General features: G+C 38.2%; 1 protein-coding gene across 5 annotated transcripts in view; it reads left to right on the top strand.

The window, feature by feature from the left end:
- The window catches only part of ZNF385B (zinc finger protein 385B), a 163,728-nt gene that overhangs the window by 21,673 nt on the left and 128,300 nt on the right, over positions 1 to 13,755 (top strand). For 4 of the 5 annotated variants that reach the window (XM_051623126.1, XM_051623135.1, XM_051623128.1 and 1 more), the window contains exon 2: positions 7,832 to 8,134. In XM_051623126.1, coding sequence (XP_051479086.1) covers positions 7,834 to 8,134 — 301 coding nt within the window. In that variant the 5' untranslated portion in view covers positions 7,832 to 7,833. Of the gene's footprint in view, positions 1 to 7,831; positions 8,135 to 13,755 lie in introns of those variants that run through there. The other variant, XM_051623134.1, reaches the window with a different exon arrangement.

The raw sequence follows: 13,755 nt of genomic DNA, 5'->3' as shown, positions 1-13,755 counted from the left end.
ATGACTTTTCACATATTTAGCCTTTTAAAAGCAACCTAGCTTCCTGAGTAGTAGACTCCAACTTGTAAAATGGTTCGTGAAGCAAAATCATGGTACGATATCTGGAGAACTATCTGTTTTTCTTGAAGCATAATCCCAGACAGTTGTGTGGACTCCAAACTTGATTAACTTTCTTGGCAGCAGTCAGACACATTGTGTCAGGTGAGGATGTATCTCTTTGACAAATACGTCAATGTGTAAATCTATTCTTGTTGATATTAAGCATGCCAAAAGACTGTAAGTACAGGGGCTGAAGAGTTCCTCAGTCAGGATCAGTCTTACAGAAACATGGATGCATGCAACTGTGATTATCTAAGTTGAGAGTTATTTGATTTGCTCCAGTTTAGCTGAGCTCACAGTCTAGTACAGTCAGTCTAATTTTAGGTTTCCTTTACATGGACAATTTAAAGGCTGGTGGAAAAAAGCAAAATGCTAGCTACTTGAATATTTTCAGTTTTCTGAGTTACCTTGTGTTGAACAGCTAATATCTGTGTTTTGAAACAAGCATATGTTTTTGTAGTTTAAAGATAATATTGTGCAAATGGTAAATACTCTAAAATGTCTAAAACGGCTGTCAGCCGTTTCTCATACTACACCATTCAAAACTGTTCATGCACAAGAATAGCAAGCTGGCTTCCTGTTCTTCTTTGCATTGATAAACTGGCATCAAAATACAGGCTAAAACATTATGTAACCTGGTTTGGTCAGTGTGCCATGATTAACTGATTCCTGATCACAAGGAATAAAAATGTATTTACTCTTCTGAACCATCCAGTTTTTACTCTAGCTTTGAATTAAAACATTCTATGTACTTTTGAGCAGAGATGAAAGTAATTAGGAAGAGTTGCTAAGATCTGTGTGGATGAGTAATAAATAGTTTTACATGTGGAAACACTGGATAATATGATGCCTCCTTGAGGAATTTCAGAACAAGACAGATTAAACACGGCAGTTCTCTGTTTTGATTTGTACTGAAAGAAAGAGGAACACATCTTCTGAAAGGAAGCTGGTCCCCTAAACATATGGGGGATTTTTCAAGGTTGGCTTCAAAATAGTCTCTAGTGCTTTTTTAACTCTGTAGGATACTGTGCACCAGCATATGCTGTTCACCACGGTATCCCAGTAGAACTTGTTGCCCAGATGGTGCAAACCATATGCCTCCCCATAATTTATCTATGTTTGGGAAATACTGTCTAAAAATATAAGAAAGGTCATAAGACTTCTCAAAAGCAGCTCTAGTGAGTTTTTTTTAAATAATGACCTGGAGGTGTTCAAGCTGGTTTTGAGTGGGTTTTTTCCCTTTTTCTTTCCCCTTTTTCTTTTTTTGGTGTGTGTATGTGTGTCTGAGTGTTTCATGGCAGAGATGAGGAACTATGGAATCATAGTTGCTCCAGTGCAAGACCACAGTTCTTAAGGCATGCACACAAAAACTAAACTGGTCAGCCTGCATAGATAGCTTTCCCCACAGGAGGTGCTTAACAGCTGTAAAGCAAATGGTTCAGTCTTTGGTCTCTCTCTTTTTCTCTTTATCCCTGTAGTTGTCTGAATGAACCTTTTTGGAAATGTGACTATAGAAAGCCAGATAACTTTTGTATATTTTCCTGTGTCTTTGGTAGTTCATTTTGCTATTTCCAAAGGCTAAAGGAAAAATTTGTCTTTTCCCATATATAAATAGTTAAAACACATTTTCTCTATTGCTTACCTGGCGCAGATCCACAGAAGGATGGCAGTCTAATTACATTTCTAGCATAGTGGTTCTTTGAAGTATCAACTAATTAGGAATGGGCATTGCAAAAGTTTAGACCAGCACTCAGGAAAAGAATGCTTCATGTAACCACCACTAATTCATTAGGATAACCAAAGCTTATTTCTTTTGAGTAAAGATTTGCACATTCTTACCTACAGCAGGGTACTATATATAATACTTCTTTTGTGGCTCCTCTGAAAGCACAACTCTGTTTAAAAGTAAATTAGCTAAATTGAAAGGCTAATTGCCTTGAGGTTCAAGTACAAAGGATATCCATGCTTAGTTTTCTTTGCCAGTTGCAAAAGGCTGAGAAGATATGGTTTCAGAAATCCTAACAGGGTATCTCATGACACAGAAGAATTTTAATGTGGTGTCATAAATCACTAATTTATTCTTGCTTTGGTATTGCTTGCAGAATCTGTTCAGATAGATCACAGCTCTGTGTACTGGGGAGGAAATGTGATGGAAAGACAACTTGTTCAGTCTCTTAACAGATGATGTCAAATACCTGAAAAGCTCTAATATATGCGTTGCTTCCTCTTACGATTTTGATCAGATTAAATATAAGTATGTCTTCTTTGAAGTAGAATACACTTTTGCAAGAGTAAGAAGGAGACTTTCAAGTACCTATGAAAGATAAATATGGACTTAGATTTTTTTTCTTTTTCTGGATCAGCTGGATGTTTTCTAACATACTTGAACAATCTTCTTTGTTTCCTGCTTTTTTGCTTGTTTTCACATTCTCTCCTTTCAATTTTTAACTAGGTCTAGTCCTCTAAGTAGTGCAGTAAATACAACTATAGTGATACAGCACTACATTTGTAATGTGCACATCACTCCAGTGTGGTTCAATTAACGACATCCTTTTTGTAGGAGACATTTAATTTGTGGGTATTGCTAGGTATCATCTGCTGCTGAGACTTGGCTTGTACTGTGTCCAGGTTATGCAACAGGGGGAGCTAACAGGATTATTTATTGTATTTTCCCCATATGATGATGTCCATCTTTTTTCCCTTTTAATGAACTCTTGGTTTTAGTCTTAAACATACTTCTAAATACTTCACAGTCCCATTTGTAACTCTTACTTTCCAAAATCCTATCTATAACTATTACTCTACATTTCACAGAATATAATTATTATTTACTATATAATTATTATCTTTATTCTCAGTTCACTTACTGTAGTCTCAAGTAGCTGCTGCTTTTATGTGATAATGTTATTGAGCCATGTATAGGTCTGAGGAATGAAATGGCTCCATTTCATATCTGACTCCTGATGACTGAGAATTAGTACCATCCAGAAGTCTTCAAAATCCGTCTGCAGTGAAAAGTTCTTTTTGAAGGAAAAAGACACTTGTCAGATGCTTGCATAAATTTGAATGACTAGGAAATGTAGAGAATAGGAAGAATGCTCAAGTCTTTTTGTTTGTTGGGTTTTTTAAATTACAATTTAATGTGTATGTACAAGCTTCTTTCATAAATGTGAGGTATTCAGAAAGCCTTCAGTGGGAAAGTTACCTCTTACAAAATGCATCTGCGTTCATTTTGAGATTCTTTAATGCTGCATTGTATTTATTCTGTATATTCTAGAGCAAGGACGTTTTGGAAGGTATTTTTAAATATGGGTTTTTCCAACCCTAACTTTAGAGAAGAAAGGGAGGAAACAGAATTTTAGAGACAAATGGGACCTTTCACGTTAATAACATGTTTATTTTTTTAACAAATACACCACAATAAGTGATCAGTTATGATAAAAGCTGTATTGTTGTATGGAAGATGTGCATGCTGTAAAATCTCAGTGCATGTTTGCCAACACCATTTTCTTCTTAAAAACTTTGGAAGCAACTGGACCAGGCCTTTCAAACACAGATGATACTCCATATCAAATGTTAAAGTCTCTGAAATCCCAGGAAGATGAGGGCTGGGACTTCTGCATAGGAGCAGGTAGCCTTCTGAGGGCTAGCATGGTTTGGTTTCTGAATGCAAGTACAGGTCCTCTACAGGGTCAAACCCATCATTGTATGCTGCTGCATGCCCTCCTAAAGCCAAGGTTTAAGATGACCCATGTAGGCATTTTTTTTCAGAAATGCTTTGCATCTGCGGCTCCCAGCAGTTGTTAGGAGGTCAGTGCTGCTTATAATCAGGTCACCTTTTAATTTAGATGCAGAGCTTTGGGCAATTTGGTTTATTTTAATATTTCAGTTTGTGGCTTTTCATTTTTAAATTAGTAGCAAGAGATGGCTAAGAATTCATTTGTCCTGTGTTAATGCAACTAAGAGAGTACTTTATAGTAAAAATGACCTTAAAACTATTCTATCTGTAAAATCAAAAGTGAAATTTGGATAGTGGTTTCTCTCTTTCTGAAGGTTAATTTCCTTTCTAGGCTTGGTAGCTGGGATTCTGCCTAAGGGTGTAGGTGTGGTGTTTGAGCCCTTGCTATTTTCAGTTGTTCTTTCTGGGTGAGTCCATAATAAAAACACTTTTGTTAAGGTCAGATGTGCACTTTTGAGGCAACTGTTCTGATTTTCCCTGCTAGCCTTGCTTCTGTTCATATTTCAGTAGTGTCAGACTTTACCAGCTGAAAGGTTTCATTCTTTTGGATGAAAGTAAGCCAAAATGTGAAGTCCACGAGTATATATATCTCCTGCTGTAGTAGTAATGGGCTACTGCCATATCAGACTGGTGCTTTCCAAAATACACCCTCTTTGAAAGGTTACATGTGCTCAGCAGCAGCTGCCTGCTCCACCTTCTGGTCCATGCAGCTTCTTAATGCAGGTGTTCACCGCTGCCACTTTTAAATGTGTCCAAATCAACTGAGCTTCATTATGAATCTACAGATTATTGAAATTATTAATGAATTTTGAATTATTATTTGCTTTCTGCAATCAATCTTATGAGATTTCAGACAAGTCAGGATTTTTAAACTGTTATCTATTTTTTTGTTAAATAATTGTATGTTTATAACATCTAAAACAATGTAATAGAAATATGCTTTTGTTTAAAAATCTTTTATATCAGGGATAAAATACGACAGCAGCACTGTTGAAATAAAAATACACGGAAAACAAAGGGAGTAGGGGAAATTATGGTTTAAAAATACATTTAAAAGTAACAAATACCAAAGCTCTAAGCAGATTAAATTTTCAGATGAAAATGTCATCTAAGCTTAGCTGAGTTGAGGATCTTGGTTGCTTACCTTGAAATATGATACTTATGCTTAAATGATTTAGTGTGGTGTCTACCCTAGGTTTTCAGGCTTACAAGTATTTTATTTTTAAAAGCAATTAGGCACCTCTATTCTACAATTATTTTTAATAACTTTTTAATATTTGATGTGATGTATATGCCAATTAATATATGGTTATATTTTTTATCTTATCACAAATGTCAGTAATATGAAACAAATAAATATATGACTACAACTACAAAGTATTTATTTAGAATACTTCATTGGTGAATTATGCTTGAGGATTAATTTGTACAAATACTAACATTCTAAGTATGGGCTAGAGTTAGGAATGTGATTAAATACTCCATCCCACCATATAAATGACTTTTTAAATAATCTATTTCTGAAGTTGTTTCCAATCACATACCAGTTCCAAAGAGCCAAGCTGTCTCCTGGTAATATACTTGTCTGGATAACAAGGACTATTCTAGTACTGCTTGTAAATACTACACTGTTTTGGGGAGGATTACTGTGACTGCTTTTGTGTTTTGTGTGCATGGAAGTGAGTTCTCTCTCATTCCTCCTGCCTGGCAGAGCAGTAGGTGTGCACAAAGATCTCTGCTGTTCTGGTTCCAGCACCGAAAAAGCGACCTTGCATTTGAAGCCTCTTTGCTTCTGAAAACTTAATATAGGTGTGCTCTTGCCTGGGAAGAGCATTTCTGCACAGCTCCCTAAGCCAGCCTTTGGCTGATCCAGAGTATTTGGGTAGTGGTGGAGGCAAAGTGTAAACAGCAAGTAGTTTAGCCAAGAGAACAAATATTTTCTATTTGAGTTACTCTAGACTCTTCTCTGCCTTATAAAGAGCTCTTCTTCCTTCTCTACTGGTTTAGCAGCATACCTTAAATAAAACACAAACCTACACACCTCCCCCCAGATATATTAAAATGTTATTTGTGTGATTTTGTTCATTTATCATACAGAATCACAGAATCTTAATGGTTGGAAAGGACCTCTGAGATGAGAGTCCAACCATCAACATACAAAAGAACCCAAAACCAAACAGACACGACCACACACCCCCACCAGAAAACACCCACAAAAAAACCCAAACCCTACAACCTTGGCCACTAGAACATACCCTGAAGTGGTATGTTCTACACACATCTACATGTTTCTTGGATACCTCCAAGGCTGATGACTCAACCATCTCCTTGGGCAGGCTGTTCCAGTGCCTGACCACTCATTGAGTATAGAAATTCTTCCTAATATCCAATCTAAGCCTCCCCTGCTGCAACTTCAGGTAATTTCCTCTGTTCCTATAGTTATTTACTTGGGAGAAGAGACCAGGGCCTACCTATTTACAATGTCCTTTCAAGTAGTTTTAGAGGGTGATGATGTCTCCCCTCAGTCTCCTTTTCTTTAGACTAAATAGCCCCAGCTCCCTCAGTCACTCCTTGTATGGCTTGTTCTCTAGACCCTTCACCAGCTCAACAGCTCACCTCTGGACACACTCCAGTGTGAGGGGCCCAGAACTGAACACAGTACTGGAGGGCTTCCACAACCTCCCTAGGCAATCTATTCCAGCACCTTACTACCCTTATGGTGAAGAATTTCCTCCTGATGTCTAACCTAAATCTCCTCTCTTTCAGTTGAAAACCATTACCCCTTGTTCTATCACAGTCCTCTCTGGTGAAAAGCCCCTCCCCAGCTTTTCTATAGGCCCCCTTCAGGCACTGAAAGGCTGCTATAATCTTCCCCCTAGAGCCTTCTCTTCTCTAGGCTGAACAGCCCCAGATCTCTCTGCCTGTGTTTGTAGCAGAGGTGCTCCAGTCCTTTGATCATCTTCATGGCCCTTCTCTGGACCCTCTCCAACAGCTCCATGTCTTTCATGTGCTGAGGGCTCCAGAGCTGTATGCAGGACTGCAGGCTGAGTCTCACCAGAGCAGAGAGAGTAGAGGAGCAGAATCCCTTCTCTTGTCCTGCTGGCCACACTTCTTTTGATGCAGCCCAGGACACAATTGGTGCTCTGGGCTGTGAGCGCACACTGGCAGCTCATGCTGAGCTTCTCATCTACGGCCACCACTGTGGTAGTGGTGGTACTATCTAGTGGTACTTTCTAGTACCACTACCTTTTCCTTGGGACTGCTCTCTAGCCATTCTCCCCCTAGCCTGTATTTGTGCCTGGGGTTGCACTGACCCAGGTGCAAGACCTTGCACTTGGCCTTGTTAAACTTCATGAGGTTGGCCCATCTCGCCACCCTGTCAACGTCCCTCTGGATGGCATCCCTTCCCTCTAGGGCATAAAGTACTCCACACTGCTTGATGGACTACTACAAAAGACAATATCTTAATGCTTCTTTAAAGGCTAAAGATTTGGGTGTACATAAAAGTGGAAAGTATTCATTAGTCTCACTTGAGCATTCAGCTGTGTTTCAGTAACCTCTCCTGTCAGCATCCTTTTTGTTGAGTAATTGTATTTTGGGCAGTGGGTACTGCTATGGGCATTGGAAAGTGACAAGCACGGGAACCAGTGTTGAGTGAGGTGAGGAGAATGTATTTGAAAAACGTCTTAAACTCTGCTAGAGATGCAAAAATAAACCTGCTTTAAAACAGAGAGCTTGCAGAACAAAACGAGTTGTTGTGAGTTGTTGCTGCCTGCAGACTATGATACATTGCCACCTTATTATTTCTGAGCTCAGCAGTGTGTCACAAATGCTTGTATTTTCTATTAAGTGATGTCTCTGCAATTTGGAGCCTTATTTGTTGGAACTGGTCTTTGTTTCATGTTATTTAGCATTTTAAAAAAGAAAATGCTGATTTAGTGTTAAGTATTATTAGTTGGCTTCTATTAACAATTTTGTCTGTTTGCTTTGTAGGTATGAAGCGTCCATTAAGTCCTGACCACGTCTTTGAAGATGGGATTATGAATCATCCAGCTGTTCTGTGGGGCTTTGAAGAAAAAGGACTGAGGAATGACAGGCAGGATTATCAATTAAGTAAAGAAAAAAAAAAGATACTGTTTTCCTTCTGTGAAGTGTGCAATATACAGCTGAACTCTGCAGCACAAGCCCAAGTTCATTACAATGGGAAGTCTCACCTGAAAAGAGTGAAGCAGCTAAACAATGGAAAACTCCCTACAAGTACCACAACTGGCGCTTTGTTTGCAAGTACAAGCACAGGTACGTGATTAGTATGAGACGTTGGATTTTGGTCAAGAGATCTGAGGAAGCTTTTAAGCTCTACCTTCCCCAGCCAACATAACCATTAAACTTAATATAGATTAATGCTAGTAGTTAATAATATTTTGCCATGTACAGAACTACTGGTGTGTTTCTTTTCCTGTGAAACCAACTCATATTAATGCAGTATTGCATTAGTGCATTATTAATTACAGTGTAGTTAAGATATGGACTATTTAAAAATAGTTGTTTTTTCAAATAATGCTGTATTTTATCATCTGTTTTTATTCCCAAAACAAAGTTCTGGAAGGATGCTTCAGGCACAGGAGAAACTTTTACAATAAATGTAGTGGTCTGAGGAAGAGGGGTGGAATTTACAGCCCTGGCCCTTTGATTATTTCCGCTTTCAGTGGTCTGGATTTTAATGACTCATACTCAAGTGAAAAGTAGTTTGAAAAAATACTTTTTACTTACTGGGAAAAACAAAAGTCCCACATGCTTGGGCAAAATGCATTTACCATGCAAAATGTAGAGCTGCAAGGCACGTTGTGCTTTTTTGATCATGGGGTTTTTTTGGTCTTTTTATTTATTTATTTCAGTGTTAGAGTTGGCTCATAGCTATTTTGAAAAGAATGTAGTATTTATTTATTTCTCTACATATTTAGGAAATTTAACCCATTAAATTATTCAATCTTACATGGTTGTAAGGGTAGGGATGCTGTGATTCTCCTTCTGTTTTTAAGGGGTCCTGGTATGTTTTATGGTGTCTTGCTTTGATGTTCATAGTTTTAAGGATTTTGCTGCAGCATTATGCTTTTTCTGTGATGTTCCAACTGCATTGGACAATATTTGTTATAGGACTTTAAGGATGCCTTTCTCACTGATAGTTGAAATAGATTCTTTCTTCCTTTCCATTTATTTTGTTAAAGAACATTCAAGGGGGTTGACATTCTGTAGAATCCAAAAGGTTGGTCAAAGCTGATCAGAGAGTATTCTTTACATCTCAAGCAAGTATAGCAAGTAATCCTATCTGCTTCTGAGATAAATAAAATGCTGGAGGTTTAAGGAATTATAGTCTAGAAGAAGAAAAATTTGCTGCTTGTTAATACTTGATCAAGTAATAGATCTCAAATCTTAATGAAAAAAGTCTTATTAGTTTTATTAGATAATTTTATTAGCCACATCAGTGGATTTGCTTTGAGGTTTCTTGGGTTTGTATAGAGTCAAACTGCATTAAAGGGTTAAGCTTCTTTTCCTGCTTTTGATTCTTGTAGCTGAGTTTGACTTTTCTTGAAGTCTATGGTGTTCTTTTTTTTCATTTAAAACTAAATAGTGTAAGGGTATCACTTGCCTAAGGCCTGTGGTCCAAAAAGTTTAAATTCCTGTTTAATTACATCTGAATTACTTAATTGTTTGCATTCTTAAATTAACTCAATATCTATAAGACATTCTAATTGAGTTTAAATTCCTCTGTGTGCTAATAGAAAACATTTTAAATGTTTGCACTGTATGTTTTCTGTTGCTTTTTGTTATCTGGACCCATGCACCTGATATTTTGCAGTCATTCCTAGGGATCACAGCTGATGCTCTGGCACTGTTGCTCAAAGAATGCTCTGAGAATATTTTATGATTGCTGGAGCACTTGTTTGGGGGTTACTGTACAGCTTAGGAGAAAAAATTCATGTTCCTTTGTGCTTTATTCACTGATCTCTCTATTAGACTGTATGCTAATTATTTACTAGTTATTCTGGTCTAGCCAATGCATGTTGAAATAGGCATTCTTTTTTCATAGCTGAAGGATGTTGGTTTCATAGCATTTAAAGGGAAGAAATGCCTTGCATAGGCAGTTTATTATTATTGTGTAGACATTTTAATATACTGCTTAAGGGCTAGTAGGAGAACAAGATTTACTGAAATGTAGTTCTCAAAGAACACTCTCCAAAGATAAGCAGGAATTGATTTTCTTAAAAATTGACATTATCCAGGCTCAGTTTTATTCCATGTCCTCTGGAGCATTATTACCCCTTGTAATGGGACTCTGCCTTTCCCATTTTTTTGGCTAACGTTGTAAAGTGAGTGAGTTGTACAGATGGTAAGAGAAAAAATATATTACTCTCACTTCACCAGTGAGCAGACTTTATTCCATGTGTGAAGGAAGCATGTAGCCTCTTCTAATGAGCTGAGTAGTTAACAGTTCAGCACACCTCAGGAAGCTTTCTGCAAAGGTCCCTGCTAGTCTGTGGTTGGAGTTTTCCTCTGTCTTCCTAAGAGTGTGAAATTAATAAAGTGGGGATGAACACAAGGAAGTCATGAGACATTTTCATATTCATCTTCTTCTCAGGTACTGTGACAGGTGGCCTTTGAACTGTTGACTTCCACTGTGTTTTACAGCTATAACCTCAACTTGTTGCTTGTAACTTTCATTAATAGGCAACCGTCCTTCTTGTACCACTATTGAAAAATGTAGCAAGATTTGATGACTATGGAAATCCAGGTCTTGGCGATAACACTCTACAATGTATAGATAAGATGGTTTTATATATTTGAAGTCCAAGTATCTTTTTAGAGATAACTTTACAGTTACTTCTTTATATTTAGCGTAAGGGTACTATTCTCACAGAATTTCAAAAGGTACTTTCTAAAAAGCCTGCTCTGTTTCTGTAGACTCTTGTTTATTTTGCCTCCCCCACCCCATTACTGAAATCTAGAAGCTATTTTGCTACTGTGCCTGTACCTGCAATTTCAGTTGATTCACAGAAGTGAAGTTGCATATAAAATAAAGTTTACAGCTGCTTTTCTTTACACTGATGAAATCAGTAAATTAATTTACTGAATTGGGTAGCTCTGGTGATTTGACCCACTCTTTAAACTCCTAATTTTCTTTAGACTGGTGTTAAAAATTACGTGTGTGAAGGAAAGAATATTCTACTGGAAAAGTATACGATGTTAAGGCCTTCACTATTGCTTGTGTGACTGTTCATTGCCATTCGTACCCACCATGTCTTGCTGCAGCTCAGGCTGAAGGTCGCAAGTAATGCCATTCCCAAGGCCCCCCCCTACTCCTGCACCCTGCGTATCTGACGTGCAGCCAGGCTTCTGCCTGAAGGAAATAAATGAAATTTCGGGGGGAAAAAATGAAAGTATGTATTTGATTGTGCAGCTTGAATTGGAAATTATTACAAGGTATCTGCGCTTCAGAGGGGAAGGAAGCAGTTTTGAGAGTGTGGTACGACCTTGGCTAATCTAAGATTCCTTGCCTGCTGATTTGCCGACAGATTGCTAATGAGCTATTTGTTTAGACAATGGGACGGGAGGGGGCAGCGTTTGCCGGCAGAGCAGCGCGGCTGCGGGATGGGGAGGATTCCACGAGATGGAGCTGCAGCCCGGGCGATGGAGCAAGCGAACCCTCGCGTCCCGGGCTACTATTACTTTCTTAAGCCTTTTTTATTAAGCAAGCTGTCTGTAGGGTTTACAGAGAGTTGTTCGTTAAGATATGCTGTGGCCAGTTTTGTGGATGACTTCGTTATATTTCTCCTAGTTTTCATTTGGAGAGGACACTGATTTTGCTCCACGAATTTTCATTATTTTGTCTCTGGGGTGGTATCTTGTGGTGAAATTCCTGATTCTCCCTCCTTTGCACCCATGTTAACATGGGAACAGCTGGTGTACTTTTAAGAGTGAGTGTACTAGAAATACAAAAGTTTAAATTTTACACATCCCTGGAAATGGGTAGGGTAGTTTAATGTTTGTCACAGCAGGTGCCCAAGTTCTGCAAGTGGGCAAAGCAGAATCACTTTTTCCTGAATCTTAGCCGGTTTGAAACAGCAAATGTGCTTCAGGGTTCAGATGCTACTCGTTAATACCCATTTGAAGAATTTTCTGTAGTTTTGGCTGGAAGTGAGACGGAGATCTAAGTCCTGTGGCAGTGTATTCTAGTAGCAGTTCTGCCCTTTTGATCTTGAGATCTCTGACCTTGCAGAACAGTTTCAGAAATGCTGTGGACCTCTTGATGGCTGTGTGTAGGGAACAGTCCTACAAGTTAATGTGTTCTCCTGAGAAAATAGTCACAGGATTATTTCCTAAAAGGATATCAACACGCAGTTGAGTGATCTGGCTCACATCAAGGGCAGCCAGGGATATGTTAAACTAGAAAAATAAATATATAAATGACTAGACTTCTGCTGTGTTCATGACTGAAAACAGGTCACAAAAAGGGCCTGGTAATGGTAGTGCAAGTGAGAAGGTGGAACAGCAATCTTGGATGTGGAAGGAGAGCAAGGGAGGATGAAGAAGGCAGATATTCTTCACTTTTGGCAATAAAGATTAGAACTGCTTTTGTGCAATGTCATTAAGTTGGAAGTTGAGGGATCCTTTCCAATTAATCAAGGTAGGAAGGCTTACGATTCAAGTGCTCAGCATTATCCTTCAAAGGATCCATGGACTAGATAGCTAACTTGCATAATATTTGCCAAATATTTAGAGTAAGGAATTACGAATAGTGTCTTCAGATATGTCAAATGAAAAGGACCTTCTTAAACATCTAATTTAGATTGATCATTGATTTTCTAAGCATCTGAGTCTTTCTCTTTCTTTCAAAAAGTAAAACTGACTATTGGTAGACTTTGAGAAATTACTGTGTAAGTATTCCATCTAGTTTTAATCTACACACTCACCTTTGGCCTGATGCATATCAGGAAGGCTTTTTTTCTTTTAATGAAAATGTAAAGAAATTACCTTGCCAGGTGACCAGGTCAGTGCAGGACTAAATGATGGTCTGTTACAGCAGAATTAAGCTGCTTACTTGAAGCCTTATCAGTGTTTGGGTTTTTTTCTTAAAAAAAAAACAAACAAAAAACAACAAACCAACCCCCCCCCCAAAAAAAAAAAAAAAACCAACCAAAAAGAACAAGGATAATCAGACTTCTATTACAGAAATGCTTTATGAATTATTCTACTAAGCACATTAGAGGAATGCTAAGCAGCAACCAAATGCATCTTGAAAGTTTGTGTACTGAGTCCTACTAATTGTGTGCCTGCATAGCTCTGGAATTGGCGTGTAACACTATAGAGAAGAGGAGGATGACAGTGGAAAGCACTGTGAGCTTACTCTTTCTCATGTTATGCCAGAACCTTTTTTAGAGTTGTAGAACGTCAGAGCTTGATCTGTCTCCATCATCTGCTGCCTACAGCCCAGCCTTTTGGAAAGCAGTTTGAAGAACACTGTTGCTGCGGGGGCATGAAGTGGAGCAATGCCTCAGGGCTTTCTCCCTCTGCCCCATGTGTGAGAGGGAGGATGTTCCCTGTTTTGCTATCGCTATTTTCTACTCTAGTTGGAAAAAATCAGACTTTATTGCTAAAAAGCAGAAGTATTACCTCTCTCCAATATATTTTCAGTATTTCACTTTTCACTACAGGGTATGTTGTATTCTTATGTGTGGGTCTTTCAAATAAAATGGCATTTGGTAGATGGTTCCACATTCTTTTCATCACTAGATGAAGAAATACATAATGTTATATAAGTTATATAAGTTAACATTTTTCTCATGATATGAAATATGATAAGTGGTTGTTGTTTTTATTTCACAACAGTCATTGGTTTGGTGTATTTGATGCTACTTACA

The sequence above is a fragment of the Apus apus genome, chromosome 6, assembly GCF_020740795.1.
Source record: "Apus apus isolate bApuApu2 chromosome 6, bApuApu2.pri.cur, whole genome shotgun sequence".
NCBI classification, from domain to species: Eukaryota; Metazoa; Chordata; class Aves; order Apodiformes; family Apodidae; genus Apus; species Apus apus.
The sequence above is the reverse complement of the archived record's forward strand: the minus strand, read 5'-3'. Positions and strand labels throughout refer to the sequence as shown.